We start from the raw sequence: 20,433 nt of genomic DNA, 5'->3' as shown, positions 1-20,433 counted from the left end.
GAACGCGGACATAACCTCTAGAACTGTAGTGAGAGCCTATCTCTATCGTCAGATATGTCTTTACAGCAAAGTTTGATTTAACTCCAAGAAACCTTGACAGAAATATTAGCTAATTAACGTAATAACAGTACTAGGAATATTTAAAAGAAAAAGGATTTATTTAGCAGGAAGACGTAAATATAAACGAGTATTTCTGGTGAAAAATAATAAAATATATAAATATAAATAATAAAAATAATATTTTTTTAAAAAAATCTATTATTTCGAGAGATGCATTTAAATACAGATACTTAATGAAGCAATTAAAAAATGGAAGGCAGAAAATTAATGGAAAAAGAATGTTTGAGAATCAGGTTTGATAATTTAGTTTAACTTTCAATAAAATCCCATTTAATATGTTTAATATCTGATAAATAACATCTAATTTAATCATCTAAAAGAGTCTAGAACAATTTAAAATAGAAAAAAATAAACAACTGAATTTGGAAAAAATGGAGGTGGTAAAGATTTTTATTCAACGTCTACTACAGGGATGGTACACAGAATATCTAAAATATTACTTAAAAAAAAAAAATAATAAAAAAAATCAAGAATGTATAGACTGTGAATAAAAAAGGGTGTTCACCTTGACAAAGATCTGCAGAGATGTAAAGGCATTGGTTTTCAATTTGAGTTGGCGATTTGACATGAATTGAGTAACAGCAAAAAAAAAAAAAAAGCAGCATCATGACACGCTCACACGATTTGCTGCTTGATATAGCAGCAGAGTATTTAAAAAAATATTCTGCAACCTCCAGCGATTTAATGCTTATAAAAATGTACACTTCTTTAGATGCAACACAAGACATTAATACTGTGCTACCGTATACTAAAAACCACGCAGAGCCAAACACTACCAGTTTATTCTCGACTGCCCAAAACAAGCAGACAAAGTTTCAATTTTACAAGGTCTAATCTCTTGGGGAAAAAAAAAATTAAAAAAATGGACTTTCATAGGAGACGTGCCAAGTCATCATCTTTGCTGGTAAGCCACCAGTAAACGGATGACGGGAGGGAGGACAGCTGACTTATTCTTCTAGAGAAAAAGTCATCAACATGTTCAGTTATGACAGGCTGTCGTCTCTTTGCAAAACCATCCCGTCGCTTCACTCTTGTGACTGAGCAAATGATGATGCAAGACTTGTTGACTTGAGCCTCGACTCGCCATAAACCTAAGCTGGCGATTCTGGAATAAAACTTACCCTCCGTCCATTCGTTTATCTGAAGGTAGAGAAAATATACCTTTTTTCCCGCCCCGGAAACCACTTTGATTGACTCAACGGGTGAGCTGTCTTGCACTTTATTTGATCTTACGAGACAAAAAAAAAAAACCCCCGTCTTGTCCTGAACAAGTCTGGAGAACTATCTGATGATTCAATGCACGTACTATAGGTGGAGCGATTCATGCCGAGTCCGTTTGACCTGTCCACACCCATAATAGCCTCTTTCATAATCACATAAACGCTCACACGGTCTCACTGGACAAAATGAGTGCTTTTTTTTGTGTAAACAAGGCAAGTAATTGAAATTATGTCTCATGATCTGTTAAAACAACCCATCTTCTGCTCACATTTGCATTCTGTTTCACAAAGGTCAAAAACAAAAAAAAAGCCTGCTGGCATTTCCTTTGAGTACAGAGCTATTATTGTATAATTCCTCATGACAAATGTTGCGCTCATTGCTGTGTTGGTTTAAGTGACGTCTTTTTTATTTTTTTTATATGCTCTTTGATTCTCTATGCAATTATCACCACAACAATGCCAGAAGAATGCTGTTGGATGTGTTGAACTGGACTTCTTTGAAACCCAGAATCATTCGTGCTACCTGTTATACCAGAAATGCACCATCAGGAAAGAAAACGGTGTATATTCTGAAACAGATAGGATTTCACACAAACACTTTTGCGTTTCGAAATGCTTCAAAACACGGATTTAAAAACACAACAGTCCGATCTAAATGACAATTCTGGCTAACAACGGCTGTAATTGCGTCGCGTGTTTAATACGTTACTTAACAGTAAAGCTGAATGAAACAGCTGACAGCAGTTTTGATCACCACAAATCATTAAACGCTGTTTATGAGAACGCTGAGATATTACTACAAAGCTTTGATAGCCGAGCCAAATAAATGTACCAAGCAGGATCAAAGTACCGCATGCATAAACAAAACTAGACTACATATTCAAAGCACCTCGCAAGCGTTAAAACTGCACTTCTTTGGCAAAAATAACAACAACAGTAACAATAACAATAATAAATGTTTAAAAGAAAAACATGAAACTTAAACTAACTTAGCAGTACGCCACAGGTCACTTACCCCCTACACAATGTTTTTATCAGGTCAGGATAAAAGAGAAAAAACAGAATACTCACTTGAGCACCGAACGCGTGTCTAACCCAGATTAAGTAGGCTAAGCACTAAGCAAGAAGTGCGTAACTTTCCTGACAGCAATTTAAAGCTGTGCCAGCCCTGATTTCAAAGTACACCCACTCATGACATCACAACACGGTTAACACTTAACAGGGAGAGGAAACCGGCAGGGAGATGTTTGACGGTAATTGTCGACCACTTAGAAAAAAAAACTAAACTCGAGGCAGGATGCAAAACGTGGGACTTTTAGGTTCATGCAAGCCTGAGAGGGAGCCTACGTTTTATTAGTCTTGCTTTACGCACGCAGTCCATTCTTGATTTCAAAACACAAGCAAACGCTTGTTCCAAAGAGGAGACAAACTCCGTTTCCTGGCGAGCAATACGCTTGGATTGGTAATGGCTCAAGCGTTAGTCTCATGAGGAAAGAGAACGAAAACAAGACAAATTTAACTACTTCGAGGATAAAAAAAAAAAAAAAAAAAAAAGAGGAAATAAACATTAACTTTGACGTGGAGATCCGTGCACCTCACTCATCGAGCTAATAACAACACTTCACCTTTTATAAAAGTGTAAAATATTTCAAGCTGAATGCTCTGCTTCACAATATCAGAACAAAGCGCCCACACTTAACGACAGCATTAACCCAAGTGGCATCTGCAAACAAAACCATGCTTTGCACAGAACTAACCCGTCTGAGGCATTTCTGCAATAACATTTTTAAAAACATAAAACATACTAGAGAGTTGAAAATAATGAGACACGCAATACTACTAAACAATGTGAACAAATTTTAGACAATCATTTATGTATCTATCTGTCTGATAGATAGATATCTGTCTGATAGATATCTATCTATATCTATATCTATATATCTATATCTATATATATATATATATATATATATATATATATATATATATATACATACATATATATACACACACATACATATACACACACACACACAACTACATTGTGTTCAATATTTAACTTTACTATAATTGCTTTGCTAGGAAAATATGTGTGTGTGTTGTTTGTTTCAAAAATGATTAACAAAATATAAACCCCACTACTATCCAAGTGTTTAAATACCTTTAGGTGAACACGTACACTAACGTACATACGTCTATTGCGCTGTAACTTAGCTGTAACTTACCCATGTGCCTTTTTCAACAAGTCTAACGTTAGTCTATAGAACGAGATAACGTTATCACAGGAAGATAAGTATAATGCGTTACCTAAGTTCGTAGACTATAATCGCACGCCATTTCAATACAAAAACACAGCGACGCTTTACTTTACAAGTACTAAATGAATTTCTTACCTCGACAGCATCGGCTTGTAATCTTCCGTTTCCTTGGACACGACGTAAATCCACTAAACCCGTCCACAGACACGACGGAAAGTCCTCCGTGTTTGACCGACGCCAAAAAACAAAGCTAAACTCAAGACGCCGACGAAGTAGTGTTGTGAATAGGACAGGCTCGAGCGTCCTGGCGTACCGGACTGTCCTAAAGTCCACGCGCACTCATCTACTGTACAATAGGGAAACTTTGCGATAGGTTTGCTCGCTCTGTCGCACGCGACGCGACGCTAAGGCATCACTGAGACCCGGTTCGTCTGAGCCACCTCTGGACCGACGCGCCAACATAGTTACGGACGCATTGCTAGAACGTTTTCAAAACGGCAAAATCAAGTAAAGAAACAAATTAATTAAAAAAAAATACACCTCTATCCAGGGACCGGACCGAAGAGGTGGTCTACGCACTGCTTCTCAGGAAATACGTCACAGATGTACGCAATGAGATGCGACGTCAGGACGCGGCCGCTGGAGCGCGTGACTTGCTCGCGCCATCTGCTGGACGCGCGCGCGCAGTTTACTTAAAAAAAATTTTTTTAAAGGTAAATAACAAATACATTCCAGCAAGATACAAAATGCTTGTAATGCAGATATCGTTAAGGGTGTCGTTTTTACACCTCGTTACAAGCTTGAAGGTTTGCGTCTGATCTAATGAAAGTTAACTTTCTGATTTTTTTTTCTAGGGAAAATAAACATGAGAAATATACTACAATCTGCCAATTTGACGTGAAATGAAATTATAATTTAAATTAAAACTCTTTATTAAGAATTTTACTTTTGACGTGGTTTTAGGGCTTCCCCTACCTGACGGGACCGTTAAATAAATGATTTGCAAAGTAGGCTACTACGGATACATATTCCAAATACAAGTTGTATGCATGTACTACAATGCAATTTATAGCAGAATGTTGTTGTTGCATTCTGTATTATGCATTTTCACGCTTTCACAAAAAAAAAAAAAAAAAAAAAAAGTTTATTTGCGCATGCGCAGCTCGCTTTCAAACCCACAACGTCTTGGATGTCATGTTCGCACGATATCCTGCATTATCACAAACGTGATCGTGAAACTTTCTGAGTATTTTAGAAAATTTAAATATGTTAATTTTCAATAATAAGCAAGTGCGCAACAGCAGTCTTACCGCTCCTCGAGTAATACGACGAAGCAAAGCGGCCCTTCAAGTCGGAATGCAAATTAGGCGGGTAAGTGCGTCCTCTCTCGAGCGCCCATCAATTAGATTGGGAGCATCTACCCACAGCTGACTTAATGATCCAGCTAATGAAGCTCCTGAAGCCCAAACTCATTATGTTCACGTCAAGCGGGATCACGTTTCAAAGCGTATATTTCATATTTCACCGCTTGCTTGCCATTATGGTAATACTCAAGCATCAGCGGTTTGATGGCCAAAGGTCAAGCTATGTTTTATTTGTCAGTAGTCTTTGTGAAAGGCAACGTAATGGGCTGACAACTCATTATGTAGACGGACAGTTTGTTAGCTGGCTGTATTTCATTATGAATGCGTTAGAAACGTTTTGAAAAGCTTTTGCCCCTTAACCCAAAAGCTACAGTTTGTCTCTGCAGTGGAGTCATTCTTGTTAGATTTGGTTGCTAAAGTCTTGGACGTAAACATATAGTGATGCATCATCATATGGTCTGCGATAACATTTAGAATCTGGTTTATTTATGTGAGCATTAGCCTACTATTAGAACCATGCGGGAGTTGGTGGGGACTTTGTGGCATGGTGGATAGTGTGCATATTAAGATGCATTTGAACCATATTGATGCATGTTCAAATTAGCACTCTGTACCTTCTTGTGGGCGCCTCATTGATTTTCGTTTAAATGCAGTAAGCCCCAAGTCTTTGACATACATCTAAAGTTAATTGCTTTTTGTTGTCCAAACACCGCTTGATATCTGTTCCATTGGAGGACATTTATTTAGTGTAGCCGATTAAAGGAATAGTTCACCCAAAACAGAAAATGTACTTGAGTTTGTTTCTGAGGAGATTTTGAGAAATTACAGCATTACATCACTTGCACACCAATTGATCTTTTGCAGTGAATGGGTGCCGTCGGAATGAGAGTCAACCGATAAAAAAACCTGCATGTTTGTCAGAAATCCATCACTGTGGCGTTTAAACGCTGCTTCTGGAAAAAATAAGACTCCATAATAATGCTTCCTCCGGTAAAAGAGTCCATCCCCTATTGTACTTTCACATCAAAATCCATCAACATATTTGTTTAGAACCGTTTTGGACCATTTTCGCTTGTTATGTGCATTACTGTACTGTTTCATCAGCTGTTTAAACTCTCATTCAGACGATACCCGTGTTGGCTTTCATAATGCTTCAAGTATTAGTTTTGCTTTTGAGTTGGCATTTAATTATAGATTTAAGAATTCAATAAAGAGGAACAAATAAAAAGCCTCAGGTTATAATCTTTATAACAGTATCCACAATGTAAAGACAAAAAGTAATAAACATTTTCCGAAGCTGCCAGCAAACCATAACGATGGAGCCTGGTTCCTGCCTGCAGAGACAAATATTATATTACTGTATGCAATTATTTTCAGCTAGCAAAGCATATTTAGTTAAGAACCCAAATAACTACATCCAGAATACTGCTTACCTCTGTGCTCAAGCATTAGTTCGCCTTCATACTGGGCCATGCCAAGTGCTTGTCTTTGTTCATTGTCTAATTCCGCCCACTGCTCCTCTGTCACGGCACACGCTTGTTCAGAGCTCAGCCAAGACAGCTGCGTGGCACTGAATACCACCTGAAATAATGAAATGAAACACGGCTGATGAAGCAACCTCGGCAACGATTTGGGGTCTTCCTTGCAATGATTGTTGGTTGGAAGCTAAGAGAGAAACACAAATGGCTCTTTAAAGGCCACGACAAATACTTATTAGTATATGCACTAACAATATTCAAAACAATTAGATTGCTTCAACAACCCACCAAACATGCAAGTGACCTACAGTAATCCAGAGGACCTGCGCAATTATGCTGGTGTAGGGCTGCCATGATGTTGCTCAGAAGCTTTTCTTAGGGCATATTTGCATAAGAGAACTGTTATTGCATTCATTAGCAACAAAAATGCATCTGTTTTTGGAGACATAAAAGTGGGGTTATTTTAATCCAGATGTACAGCATCGTAATGTGGAACCACAACCAGAGTGTCTGTCTGAATGCATACGGCTATGGCTGGGGTGCTGTAAAGTAGAAGTACGCAGGTTTTCTGAGACTGTTTTAACGTCTAAACTTTTTAAAGGTTTGGTCACATTTACTTCTGCAGATTTCACAATTGGAAGCATTTTAATAGGAGTATTTCACTGGAAGGTGAAAGATTTCCCTACACAGATCTGGCGTGTTGACCTGCAGAAAACTGCTCGGTTTGAAAGTCACTTCTCTGTGAGCAATGCTTCATACAGTGCTACGCTATTAAAAATAGACAATAGACCTTTTTTCGGTTAAAGAAAAAAAAGAAAATTCTGTCATTAATTACTCACCCTCATGTCGTTGCAAACCCATAAGACCTTCATATTTTTGATGGAATCTGAGAGCTCTCTGACCCTCCATAGACAGCAAGGATATTACCACGATCAATGCAAACATAACAAGGACAGTAAAATAGTCCATGTGACAACAGGGGTTCAACCGTAATTTTACAAAGCTAAAAGGGCAAGTAATTAATGAGTACTTTTTTGGGTGAACTGTGCAAAGAAAATTTCGCAGGCAAAATCTAGTATCATTAGGTGTATTCTCAAAACATTAATTTTGCAGACACTTTTATCCAAAGCGACTTACAATTGAGAGTACAACAGCGATTCATTTTTGAGAGACAAACAGACAGTTACTGTCTTCTGTCTTTTAGGAGACTGAGACAGAGGATATATTTTTTTAATGATGAGAATTGTTTAAGCAGTAAATTGACAGAATCCAGCATTCCGGATATGAAGATCGGCAAACAGTAATTTCAATGACCAAATGTTAATTTTTGGGTGAACTATGCCTTAGAATTTTAATTGATGCGAGCTTGTAGCCAATGTAAGGAGATAAAGAGAGGTGTAACATGGGTTCTCTTGGGCTCATTGAATACCAGCCGTGCTGCTGCATTCTGAATCATCAGAGGTTTTATTGTGTTTGATGGAAGTCCAGCCAGAAGAGCATTGCAGTAGTTTAGAAATGACAAATTCTCTTGCTCTGTTAAAAGGGCCTTCATATAATCACAGATTCTGGTTGACTGGTTTGAAAGCAACTTCTTGTGGGCCAAAAGTGCATGACCAAATGAGTAAGTGTAATCTTTGAGGTAAAACTCTCAATCGCACAATTTCTTACTGGAATAATTAGATTTCGGCCACAGAAAATTGGCCAAGCAACGAAACATGCCATGTGACCGTGTCTTTAGACAATTAGTACAATACTGAGGTCTTACAATTAACAGGAAGATAGAGAGTGAAAGAGAATGAATGAAAGCAGATATATCCATGACTCACAGCAAATTTTCTAGGAGGTATCAGGGTTATTGCGGCTGGTGTAAGTCCTTCCACTTGCTCTTTTATTAGTGCAGACAATACCATATCCTCCAGTCCAGCTAAGGACACAGAATCAGTTTGTTTTATTCTTTTTGTAAGTCTGCCCAATTTGGCATGTTTATGTTGTCCATTGAACTGATTGTAATTGAATCCACCCTCAGTACCTGCCAAAGTCCCGATCTCAGTGAAGACCTCAGAGCCCCAGCTGCTGACTGGACCGAAGCCCAGAGGACTGGATAGGCGTGAAGTCAGAGCCTCGGCCTGCTGCTCCGAACACGGCAGTACCATCTCCCCCAGAAACAAAGCGGCCACACTAATGGACACAAACATGCTTTCAATGGTTTTGAAGGGAATCGTTTTGTATTTTGAATAGTGTAAAATGATTTTTACCTCAGGTTGAATGGGTCTAGATGAGAAATTTCAGACGAACTGAAGCCACAAAGTAGATGTCCAAAGGAAACAAGCTCCACCACACCAAGTTCTTCAGGCTTTTGTTTAAGTCGCTTCATTATACCAAGGACAACTGCTCTCATCTGTTTAAAAAGCAAAAAGTCGTATCTTTCCTATTTAGGTCTTAAGGCTAATCCGAACTACTAAAAACATACTTTCTTTGCGTTCCACCCATTGAGGTCCCCAAGATGGGCCACCACAGCCAGATCGGACAAGTTGACAGCCTGTAGCTCTCTTTCTCCCATTTCTGTCACTATACAACCCAGTTCCAACACCTGTTCTGGTTTAAGCTGCTTCACTGGTTTATACACCTAAAATAAGGGTTTTCATGTGAAATAAAACATTTGATAATCAATAAACAACTAAATTTGGTCAAGCAGAAGAGGCTTAACTGGTCTGAGTTCCATCCAAAGTGCTTCACGTTGCTCAACGTCAAGTGTGTCATCCTGACCGATGAACTCAACACACATCTTCAACTCCCGCCTCTTCATTCGATTCAGCTGATAGGACCTCCAGGCCGATGGAAACGTCCCTTTAATGTCTGCACAGCTTGGAATGGGCCCTAGTAGGCAACAGAAAATGTGATTTACCTTCCTGAAGGAATCATAAATAATATCTAATGGTTTCTGTAAAAGAATACAGCGCACAACTCACCCCTTCTCATCCACCATCGACCTTTAACGATCCTGTGGGTGAGATCATTCATCTTTTCTCGTAGTCCTTTCAGGTCCAAACAAGCCTTTCCCAATTCGCTGCTTTTCCAAAGCCACTGGCTCATCAGGACCTGCTCAACTGTGTCTTTACCTAAATCAACCTTGATGGAAGAAGGAAGATGTTTAATGTGATGAAATCCTGAGATTTAGCTGAATAGAAAAGAAAGGCCTGCGTTTTCCTCACCAGTGGTAGAGATCTTATCTGCTGGGGTGAAAGGGTGAACAGAAGTCTACCCACATGATCAACATCCCCAACTGTCCATTTTCTTGGATCTCTGTTGCAAACAACAGGGCTTTGTCAAATTGCCAGTACAGACGCAATTTGTATATTGCTTAACATGTGGAACTACATTTTATAGTTGCAGTCAGAAAATGGAATTAATTTGTCTCTAACCCTAGCATGCTTCTCTCTGTGAGCAAAGCTGCTATTTGTCTGAAGGTGTCAGAGGGCAGGCAATATTGTTTCAGTTCCTCCAGTTGCAGTTTCAAAGCCGCCCGGTCTATGTGAGCGAACACATCCCTGTCCAAGAAGGGCAGAAAAGGACCAAGCATTTCCATGGAGGCCCCAGAGAGGCCATTTTCAGAGATGCTCTATCAGTGGAGATAAAAGGATAGAAAATAAGGAATTTTTAACTTTAACAATGTGTATTATGTATGCGTCTGCATAATCTCATTCTTTGGCATAGTTGACTTATATTGGTAATTTGGCATACTCAGTAAAGAATTATGCAATAAATGTATTCATAATAATTATTATTCCTAATGTTACAAAATTTTTGTTTTTCTCTTGAAATTTCTATTCATCAAATAATCCTGGAAAATCTGATTATAAATTAAAAAACATACCAAGCAGCACAACTGATTTCAACATTGATAACATATGAAAATAATGTTTTCTTAAGCAGCTAATCAGTAAATTAGGATGATCATGTGATACTGGAAAAGTTTTGAATTACAGCAAAAACAATTAATAAATGAAGTATCAAACCACATCCACATTTTTGGAAATGCATGGAAAAAACAGTTGTTTATTAGGGTTGGGGTTTTTTTTTTAATACAAATTAAATTAAAACAAAAATTTGGTGAAAATGCGAATTACTAGATGAGGGCGGTTCGTCTGGTTCGCTGTAAAACCTTTCTGAAATGTTACACTGCATTAACCTCAGTCATGAAATGTTAAAAATCCGCAATGGTTTTGTGCTTACGAGTACATCGATAGCTTTCTCTGCTAGGGCCGTTTGCTTGTGCCGTGGAAGCTGGAGAAAGTCAATAAAGTGTTGTCGAACATGGTCCAATACACTAATGAGTGAGGAGTTAGACAGATGCTCCATCATGGTCAGCCTGAGACATAAAATACAACAGTAGGACCGTGTATGTAAACGAACAAACAACTGAGAATCTGTGTAAACAATCGCTGATCTTACGGTAATCTTGCAGTAAATGAGGGGTCCAAGTCATTTAGATTAATAGCAGGCCGTTTCCGTACCTCCACCACAACACATTTCCTCTGTAGAAACATAACATCAGTTTTGTTCATTTCCTGCAGATGGTAAAAACGTCCCTTTCATAAGTTGTGTCACATACATTATTGGTGAGGAACATGGGGAACAAAATGCCATGGGCTACGTCAAATAACGTTAAATCAAAATATTATAATCTCTCCATTTTGCATTTCAACAGCACAGTCTTATGTTAATGTTAATGTGCATTTTAATAAGATTTCTCATATTCTTACCAAACTCGGTCTAAGTCCTCCTGGCAACTTAGTGATGAATTGCAACAATTCAGAAAAGCCTGACTCGTTTACCCAAAGCTTCAGCCATTCACAGCTCATGCCACCAGCAATGCGACCTAAATCACTAAAGTGGAAAAAAGAAATTGCGTGAATGTTTATTAAATTTTAAAATGACACAAATATAAAAACAATGCATAATGCTGGAGATCCAGACTATGATACAACCAAGACCAGAGCAAATTTTCAAAGAAAAATATAACAGCTGAGGCTAGCAGACCAGTCAACAATCATAAAGAACTAGATATCACTTACAGTATTGACTCTCTTGTGATGTTTACGGTCCGCTGAATCATTTTGAACAGCATTTGAGCCTGTTGTGTCAAATACAACAAGTGAGTCTGAGAAACTGGATCACCCTCAAGGTTGTATCTAATACACTTTTGGCTGAGACAAGGTCTCTTTAATGTGGGTGATTATTCATTTATATTCCCTGGTGGAGGCTATTGTACCACATTAAGATCAATTTGCTTGATGGCAGTTGAGGGGCTCAGATTATTAATTTACTGAAAGGCTCCTTTGAAGCATGACAAATAATCCACCAAAGAACTTGAGATCAGCTTTGTCTGGCAAGAGCAGTACAGGGCACTGAATGTAGCCTACAGAGTGCTGGAGCTGAATATTCAGTGCTTCTATAGTTTCTCAAAAATGCGTATTGAGTGAAAATGAACATTACCTTTAAAAAGATGTTGTCAGCGTTAGTTAAAGACTTTTATGTTTTTGTGCATGACATGCAACATTGACAGTCTGTGAACTAGAAAATGCCAGTTTGCCAAAGGTATGAAATTAGGTTTGTACCTGTTGGTGAGACCATGGCATATGCTTATACACAGATATGTGACGAAGGACCGCCTGTCCATCTAGATCTGACATTAATTTCCTCAACGAGACGAATGGTAGAAGACATTGCAACTGCTGTGTTATATTTGCAGACGTGCCTTCCAGAGCCTAAAACAAAAAGCATGCGTTGTGCTCCAACTGACCAAACCAAATCTAATGCATAAAAGCGAATGAAAAATGGGTATTGTTTTGTACAGATTTTTAAGCACGAGAAGTCCAAACCTGTTGGAGTGTGAAATGGACCATTGCTCGATGAGCAGGTTGCAGGCGAGTCAGCATTGAACTCCAACACAGACAATCAGGTGCAGATTCAAGTACAACCAGCTTTCTCAAGAAAAAAGGCCCCAGACCCGGAAACAATGGCTTCAGTCTGCAGAGCGTGTTGGCACTGAACTAAACAGGATTGAGAGTGTGAACACAAGACTCACTAAAGGTAAGCGTCATAACTACACTGGTATAAAGCTTACATGTGTTTCTTCTGCTATTTTGTTCAGTATCTGGAATGCCTGCATTAAGAGAAAAGGAAAAGGGTTTTAATATATAGATCAAATTATGCAATGTATTCACACTATTTACAATATTTAAAATTGAAATACTGGCTTTGTCCAATTCACAAGCTGGACTTTGAACTGAATTGGCCATTCTATTGGAATTACAGGACAAGGGCTCTATTATCTATTTATCTGTCTGTCTGTCTTTTAAACCAGAGTAATCAAGGTCTTCCAGAATCGTCCAAGTAGTTATGTTCAATAAGTTAGAGCTAAACCCTGCAGGACGCTGGCCATCCAGAACCAGGACTGGACAACCCTGATATACAGTATCATTGAGGCTTATGCAATTTCAAGGCTTTTGCTTGTGCAATTTCAGGCTTTTTTGTCATTTTTAGCATGATAAACTTTAGTTTTCAAGGTAGTTTAATTCTACTTATATTCACATTTTTTTAAAGCTTTCGTTCTAATGTTCTTTTACCTGAGCAGGTGGAAAAGTTGGCATACCCGGCAGAGTTACCAGATCCAACAACTCGTTTGAGGACAGCGGCTCCAAAAATGAAGCACCCATTTGTGGCAGCATACCATGTAACGAGGCCATTGCCGAAGCTGATAAGATACTGGCATTTAAAGATTTAAGGGCCGTCCCAAGCCAATGTGACAGCTGCAGATGAAAGAACTCTTCATGAATAACACTCAATATTATTACACTATGCACAACATCCCCCAAAAAAAAAAATCAAGGCTCACTCTGCCACTTCCACTGATGTGTCCCTCTGATACACATTGTGCCAGCTGCTGCCACAGGACAGGTGAGAGATTCGAAGAAGACAACAGCTGTTGTATGTCCTCAGAGTTCAGGTAACATATGAGAACTCCTAACCTGTTGGGAGATAGACGGTGTCTTGTATCCGTTTATAAATTTACAAATGACTTTTGAACTGAATTTGTACCTCATTATGTTGTCACTCGTCAGGTTCTTCCCTCTGCCAAACACAGTACGAAGAACGTGGCGCCCCCTAGTGGCATCCAGGCTGCTGTTTCCCAGCATCTCCAATAAGGGAGTGAGCTGTCAAACATTCCCGTTACTTTCGGCAAGTGAAATGAAAAAAGCAGGATCTCCTGAATTAAACATTACTTACTTGTTGAGACGTGAGCTGCTGAAAGTGACTGACTGGGAGATGTGGGAGTAGAGGCAGAATGGAGCTGAGGAAGTATGAAGGCCACGAAGGCACATCTCCAGCTGCACTGGACTGCAACAGCCGTCTTATGAAGGCTTGTTTTTGTGGAGACTTCATCTCAGAGCTGTGATCACTAATGGCCAGCAATCTGGAGCGAGTGAATATAATGATTGTTTTAGGAGGACATTGGGCCAAATCATAAAATGTAGTTTCGATATGGTCCACTTACACACTTTCGTTGACCATGAGGGAGGCAGGGAAGGTCATAATATCTGAGACAGACATGTACGGTATAAACTGGGAGAGGTCGATGAAAAGCTCTGGTGTGACGCGTGGAAACTTGTGAATGAAAGCAGCTGTCATGGTTTCCATGGCCTCTTGTTCTTTTGGAGAGACCTGTGAACGATACTAGATGTATGTATACATGCACTTTTAAATAGGAATGCATTACACATTGGTAGTATATAAGTTATTGTAATGGCATATTTGATCAAATCTCAGAATTAATATACATACTGTTCGTTAAAAAGATAATTTGAAAGATTTTTTTGTTGTACACTTTTTATTTAAAAACAGAATTTTCTTAATTAAAATCAAAGTTTTATATGAAATATGAAAAATATCAGCTTGTTAATATAAGCCACATATCACTGTTTTGGAATAACATCTGAATTGACCTCCTTGATGTAAAATGTCGTTTGGCTGTGTACCTGTATAGTTTCCACTTGAAGTTGATCCCAACTCTGATGAACGTGGGAAAGGAATCTTTTCACAGCATCCTTTTCCGCTGACATAACTACACTGCGAATGCTGTCTCTAGGCATCTGCAGGTACTCCTTAGAAAGTATAAAAGTCAGAATTAGACATTGACAAATGTGGGCTGAAAAAATAGCGCAGTTTTGCAAAGAACGCCTGTAAGTGAAAGAGCTTAACTCATCAACTTTTCGCTTAATAAATTTAAAAACTACAGTATGGAAATTGATCAATCAATATTTTTTTATGTTGGGATTTTGGTTTAACTCAAGGGTTTTCAATCTATGTTTTGCAGAAACGTAAGCTGTAATTGTATAACACTTTTTGCTATGTAAGATATTATACAATAATAATGATGATTTTTTTTTACTTATTTGCTGTCATTTTGTCTTTAATATCACACTTACTTTGCTAGTTTTCTTACACAGTAAAAATACGTCTTTACATGAAAATATGTACAGCTGTCTTTCTATAGAATCTTAATAAAGATTAATTTTTTACATTTTGTTCTTAAAGAACTATTTTTCTTTGTGTGTTCACTATAAAAAATATTTTATGCATTTAAAAAATTCTGTGGAAGTTAAAAGTTCTTTATTTAAAACCGATGCCAACAAAGAACCTTTATTATAAGAATATATTTAAAAATGGGTCTTCTGTAATGAGAATATCATATAGGGCTACAAGGCATCAAAAAGCTTGAAAACCCTAAGTTTAACTGACTAGATAATTTAGCATCAGAGAGAATGAGTAATACCTGCATTAAAAATCTTAAAGCAGAAGAGTTGCCCTCCCTCTGAATGAGATCCCATAGGACAGGCTGCTGGGGAGAAAAGCCTTTGAAACTGAATGCATTAAGCTGAATGCATGGTAATATAAATATATACTAGCATGAGAAATTATGCAAAATTTAAATGCATGACATACACTGAAACAGCTTAAAAGATCCTCTTTCAAGGTGGAATTCTGTTCTCTCTTTAAGAAGACACCCACAGTGTGAAGTACACTTATTGATGCGTCGGGCCGTAGAGTGGCCCAGAAGGAAGCATTGTCCTGTAGGCTGGATAGAAGAATGGCCTGCCCCAGGCTCTGACGCACCTCTCGTTGTCCCTCTTCCAGTCCTGCCGAGAGCCCCATCACGAAGTCCAACACTCGAAGCACGTAGCTCACTGTCGCTAACCACCCCGTACGTTCATCCACTACTCCTTCACATAGAGTAAGCTTATGAATAGCGTCTTGTAGAATAGGCAAGGGGTTCATACAAAGTTGAGCCGTGTCAAAGTCATACGGTGCTGGCAGCATGTCGAACAGCTTCTGGAGGACACACTTGGTGCCCTGCTTCTCTTCAGAGTACAAACAGTAGTCTAAGAGCGAAGGTTGCTTCCGAACCAATGTGAGGTACAGTGTGGAGTTTTTGCAAATATAGTCCTTCAGACCTGCTTTACTGCTGCACATCTCGAGGGCTGTGATGTTCATAAAATGTTCAGCCTTCCAGTTCAAATAATCACAGTTGTCTTTGGGGGCCTCATTAGAGTGATTAGGAATAACTTTGGAGCAGTACTCGGCTGCCCAGCTCCCATCTTGAGGTATTTGAGATGAATCGTTTCCGCACAAAGAGGCAATAAGGGCTGTGTTATTGGGCAGAAAACACCTTCTAAAATCCTGGGCGGTTAGAGTCTTGCTGCTTAGCAGCTCTAAGCAGTCTTCAGTGGCGTCTGGAGGAGATCCCCCAGAAACATCATTGGAGAGTTGAAGACAGAGGTCATCGATACTTGATTGGTTGAGGTACTGGTAATCCCTTGTAGCTTCTGCCTGAGAAAATTTCACAGCAAGGAGACTGCTAATAAAGAAAACCTTAAAGCAATAGTTGACTAAAAACATTCTGTCATCGTTTACTCAATAAAAAACGTTATCTTTAAAACACAGATTAAGATACTTTTAATGAATCCTGAAAGGGTTTGTCTCCCTAGATTGAAGTCAAGCCAACTAAAACGCTCATTCATTAGGAAATCCATATGATTGAGCGTTAATGCAAATCTTGTGAAGAGACACAACAACTAGTCAAAGTCATTTAGTTTTAATTCACATATAAATACATACAGAGCACATCACATATGGTAAATGTGGTAGCTTGTGTGTGCATCACACATTAGAAAAAAATTCACATGTCTTTTTGAAATCTGTGGATCTTGTAATTTCAGTTTACCTGGACTTTCAAAGGATGTACAGAAACCTCCAAGGTTTCATTAAAAAAAATTAACTCTTGGGATTGGTGAGTAAATGATGACAGAACATTAATTTTGGGTGAACTAACCTTTTGATATTTTTACAGAAACAAACTAAAAGTAACTCAAATGTACCTGATGTGCATGTTGCAGCCAGAATGTAGAGTTGGCACACACTGTTTTGTTAAACTCGTGAGCGAAGAATTCGCTGCAAACGTGAACCCAGAGAAAGTCTTCCTCCGCTGCTGAGAGGTACCAAGCAGCGTCGGAGCAGGTCGCATGAAGGTCTACCCCAAAATGGTTGACTTCGGGGTCTTGTGAGCCAGTCTCTTCGTCGAAAAGGTTACAGTAGAGAAAGACAGTAAAATTTGAGACACCGGTGAGACCAGGAATAGAGTCATTGCAGGCAGCTTCCAGAATCTCTGCTAAAGCTGAGGGCTCTGAATCTCTCTGCTCATTGACTTTTGGCTGGGACTGGTGAAGTTTAGGTCTTCTAGATGAGCGCTGTGGTTTTAAAGTCCTTGCTTCCTCCTCTGCAGAGGGGCAGGTCATCAAAGACGGCCTGCTGGGTAACCCATCCGACCTGAAACCCATCGCTTGAGCGTTCCATGTCAAGTTATGTCTAATTCCCCTGTACAAAAAGGACGACAAAACAGTTCATTTATAATAATCTTTACTATACAATTGCCGTTTAATAATTGAAAGACTTGCTAATTCATGACACTTACCACAATATTAACTGCCTGAGGTCACCTTTACAAAGAAACAAAAGTCAATGGAAAGGTTCTGGGTGAATAGTTATATACAAATCACAGATGATCGCAGAACACTGTTGATTAATTGAGGAAAATGGAGAGCCGGCGTCTCTGTATTATACAATTGGCCTTGATGTAACAGCATAGCTGGGCACATAATACCAGCGGTATACGGTTACCGACATAAAAGAAACAGGAGATTATCCAGGCTATAGGATTTAGAGCTACAAAGATCTGGTTAATGACTAGCAATGCCATAGTGATTTCAGTCAGAGTTGTGCGCCATGCAGAGTTAAATTGAGAATGCCTTTTAGAAACAAATTTCTTCATTTAAACTAAAGTAGCAACAGATGATGGAAGGACAGAATGAGAGACAGAATCGTAGTAAGATAAATATAATGGTAGAGTGATAGATATAGTAGAATGACAGAACAACAGATGGATGGAATGACAGAAAGATATGTGATAGATAATAGATAGATAGATAGATAGATAGATAGATAGATAGATAGATAGATAGATAGATAGATATAGATAGATAGATAGATAGAATAACGAATGGATGGAATGACAGAAAGACTGAACAGTAGAATGATAGATTTGTTTTCCTGATGTTCCAACTTGAATGTTACAGATAAACCATTATATGCGTTGTGGAGGTTAGAGTGTGTTTAAAGTAGCAGTACTTGCCTACAGAACATTTTCCTTGGTGACTGTACTGTGGTTCTCCCACCATGCTGCTGACATCATCCAGCAGTGCCTTGGTCATATGTGACACTTTTCTTCTCAGATTACCATACACGCTGCGGCCGACATTGTGCAGAAATCCATGTCTGAGGTTATCCAAGCCCTGCAGGAGGGCAGGATTACGCTCGGCGAACTGTGTCGCCCTTTCTCCTGCGCTTGACCTTGACAGAGCCTGAAGAAGCAGAGCCTGCATAGAAGCGAGGCTCTCCGAATCAGCGCCCGTTTGGTTCAGCAAGAGTTGCTCCTCACGAAGCACCTCCGGCGGCACAAGGAAAGGTTTGAAACGTCCCGAAGAGACGTCTCTTTGACTGCTTTCCACACTCACCGGGTGTAGACTGAGCACAGGCTTCCAGTTCCTTGTCTCCATAAAGCTGATGAGCTGCTCAAGCCAGCTCAGGTTGAAGGCGCAGTCGTTTCGTCCTTTGAGGACACAGATGAAACCCTGGAGACCTGCGACGGCCTGGCCGTATGTCCCACTGACCAGAGCTTGAAGAACAGTTTCGAGCAAAGCACTGATAGTCTTCCAGTTCTGGGAGATGAAAGTCAGGATGGGTTTTTGGGGCTGGCGCTCAGTGAGGGTTAAAATGCTTTGCACCAACCCCAGAAGTCCATCCCAATGCGGGCTGCCCCGGAGCGACAGAAACAGATCCTGAAGCCTGAAAGTGGGTCGAGGAGGACTCTTCCCATCCCATAATCCGAGCGACGTTTCCCTTCCAGTCTGAAGAAGAGAGTAGAGCAGGTTCTCCCAAAACTGGTCATCACCAAAAGGTTGCTGTCGATCATCTAACTCTGCGCTCATCTCTTGCAGATACATGGAGATATTATACAGGAATCCCGAGAGCCTGTTTCGATCGAACGCTTTGTTTAAAGTCGGGATACTCTTGCCTTTCTTTGGCAGGACACCTAGAGATTTGAGGCCTCCTATGATGTTCCTCACTAACGAATGAGTTTGTCGATCTTTCTGTCTTTCCGCTGGTGGTTGTACTCTACGTGGGTTCCATCCTCCACCCTTCCTCCATATCTCAACAAGCTCTTTCAAAATAGCCTCCTTCTGATCCTCTTTTTTGCTTCCTAACGTGAGAGAAACATTCGTGAATGTTACAGAGTGAAACAAATTGAGTCATTGTACAAACAAACAACGGGAACAGCCAGTATCGTCTTACCTCCAGCGATGGCTGATAGTTGTTCCAGTACAAGCAAAATCACTACAATTCCCAACTTCCCCATCCTAAGTTCCATTGCCTCAAGATAGCACAGACAAAGTCATTTTGTTGTCTTTGTAAGACTGCATTTGAGTTCCTTTAGGAGCTGACGGAGACATTCAGAGCGTAAAGTGTCACACCGTGGAGTGCACATAAAATCTTAATGACTATCCACTGTCACTTGGCTAAACTTTCACAAAGAAAAGTTTGCCAGTTTCTAAACTATACAGTAGGGGGGTTTCAAAAACAGAAAATGTGTCACTTCAAATTCTTATGGTTTGTCTTTTAAAAAATTACATTCAAATGCTATAACTAAACTTGGATGTCATGCATTCATTAAAAAATTACAAATTAGATTTTAAAATGGTTTTTTTTTTTTGACCAAACGTAGCCAAATGCATCTTGTCTTTTCAAACAAAATGCAAAATTTTAAGATTAAAAATTTTAATTAGAAATCAAAGGATTTTAGTACTTACAAGCAGTTGCATCCGTTTAATCCTGTCTTTATGTAAAGACGATTGTGCATGAGTGTCAGCAAATTATTTCTCAGTGCTTCTCTCTACATCCTTCCCTTTCAGCATTTGTCACTTTTTGATCCGCTCCCCCTCCCAGTCTTAGAGATTCAATTGGATCCTCAAAAGCCTCAGCTTCATGTTTCAGGGACATCGTCCCGTCATGTGCCAGCTGACTGTGTGCTGGAGTGAGAGGCCACAGGCTCAGGGATGTAATATGAGAAAAGAGAAAGGCCAAGGAACTTTAAGAGGGTATACTCTTGTATCACAAGGCAATTTCATAGTAATTAAGATTAAAGGAGCTACAATGGTAGGTCATTACTTTCGACTCGGGGCTAAAACGGGGCACAGTAGATCTACAATAGATAATGCACATGCAGATAATGCTGCATAATAAACAATCAACTGAATAATCATTCTCTCAAAGTCCTTTGATAACCCAAGATTTATTGTAATAATGACAATTGCGTCTA

The 20,433-nt window shown here is 39.3% G+C and overlaps 2 protein-coding genes across 4 annotated transcripts in view; both read right to left on the bottom strand.

Moving 5' to 3' along the window:
• Positions 1-4,190, bottom strand: part of furina (furin (paired basic amino acid cleaving enzyme) a) — a 77,018-nt gene extending 72,828 nt beyond the window's left edge. For 2 of the 3 annotated variants that reach the window (XR_006251313.1, XM_043243734.1), the window contains exon 1: positions 3,734-4,190. The gene's annotated coding sequence lies outside the window, so the exon portion shown is untranslated. Of the gene's footprint in view, positions 1-2,411; positions 2,559-3,733 lie in introns of those variants that run through there. The other variant, XM_043243735.1, reaches the window with a different exon arrangement.
• A 1,755-nt stretch (positions 4,191-5,945) lies between these two features.
• LOC122349388 (stereocilin) overlaps positions 5,946-20,433 on the bottom strand; it is a 25,969-nt gene continuing 11,481 nt past the window's right edge. Inside the window, exons 3-32 of the mRNA XM_043245412.1 lie at positions 19,925-20,143; positions 19,410-19,554; positions 18,190-19,317; positions 17,473-17,497; positions 16,880-17,375; positions 15,447-16,331; positions 15,277-15,339; positions 14,480-14,605; positions 13,999-14,165; positions 13,731-13,917; positions 13,542-13,657; positions 13,339-13,471; positions 13,070-13,252; positions 12,568-12,606; positions 12,323-12,493; positions 12,059-12,208; positions 11,516-11,574; positions 11,204-11,327; positions 10,893-10,975; positions 10,674-10,809; positions 9,863-10,059; positions 9,653-9,743; positions 9,410-9,569; positions 9,148-9,317; positions 8,911-9,066; positions 8,696-8,838; positions 8,470-8,618; positions 8,267-8,364; positions 6,396-6,543; positions 5,946-6,296 (exon numbers count right to left, since the gene is read on the bottom strand). Of these exons, the coding sequence (XP_043101347.1) occupies positions 6,208-6,296; positions 6,396-6,543; positions 8,267-8,364; positions 8,470-8,618; positions 8,696-8,838; positions 8,911-9,066; positions 9,148-9,317; positions 9,410-9,569; positions 9,653-9,743; positions 9,863-10,059; positions 10,674-10,809; positions 10,893-10,975; positions 11,204-11,327; positions 11,516-11,574; positions 12,059-12,208; positions 12,323-12,493; positions 12,568-12,606; positions 13,070-13,252; positions 13,339-13,471; positions 13,542-13,657; positions 13,731-13,917; positions 13,999-14,165; positions 14,480-14,605; positions 15,277-15,339; positions 15,447-16,331; positions 16,880-17,375; positions 17,473-17,497; positions 18,190-19,317; positions 19,410-19,485 (5,748 nt within the window). The 5' untranslated portion in view covers positions 19,486-19,554; positions 19,925-20,143 and the 3' untranslated portion in view covers positions 5,946-6,207. The remainder of the gene's footprint in view (positions 6,297-6,395; positions 6,544-8,266; positions 8,365-8,469; positions 8,619-8,695; positions 8,839-8,910; positions 9,067-9,147; positions 9,318-9,409; positions 9,570-9,652; positions 9,744-9,862; positions 10,060-10,673; positions 10,810-10,892; positions 10,976-11,203; positions 11,328-11,515; positions 11,575-12,058; positions 12,209-12,322; positions 12,494-12,567; positions 12,607-13,069; positions 13,253-13,338; positions 13,472-13,541; positions 13,658-13,730; positions 13,918-13,998; positions 14,166-14,479; positions 14,606-15,276; positions 15,340-15,446; positions 16,332-16,879; positions 17,376-17,472; positions 17,498-18,189; positions 19,318-19,409; positions 19,555-19,924; positions 20,144-20,433) is intronic.

The sequence above is a fragment of the Puntigrus tetrazona genome, chromosome 7, assembly GCF_018831695.1.
Source record: "Puntigrus tetrazona isolate hp1 chromosome 7, ASM1883169v1, whole genome shotgun sequence".
Lineage (NCBI taxonomy): Eukaryota > Metazoa > Chordata > Actinopteri > Cypriniformes > Cyprinidae > Puntigrus > Puntigrus tetrazona.
Note: the sequence above shows the minus strand (reverse complement) of the source record. Positions and strands in the feature narration are given on the sequence as shown.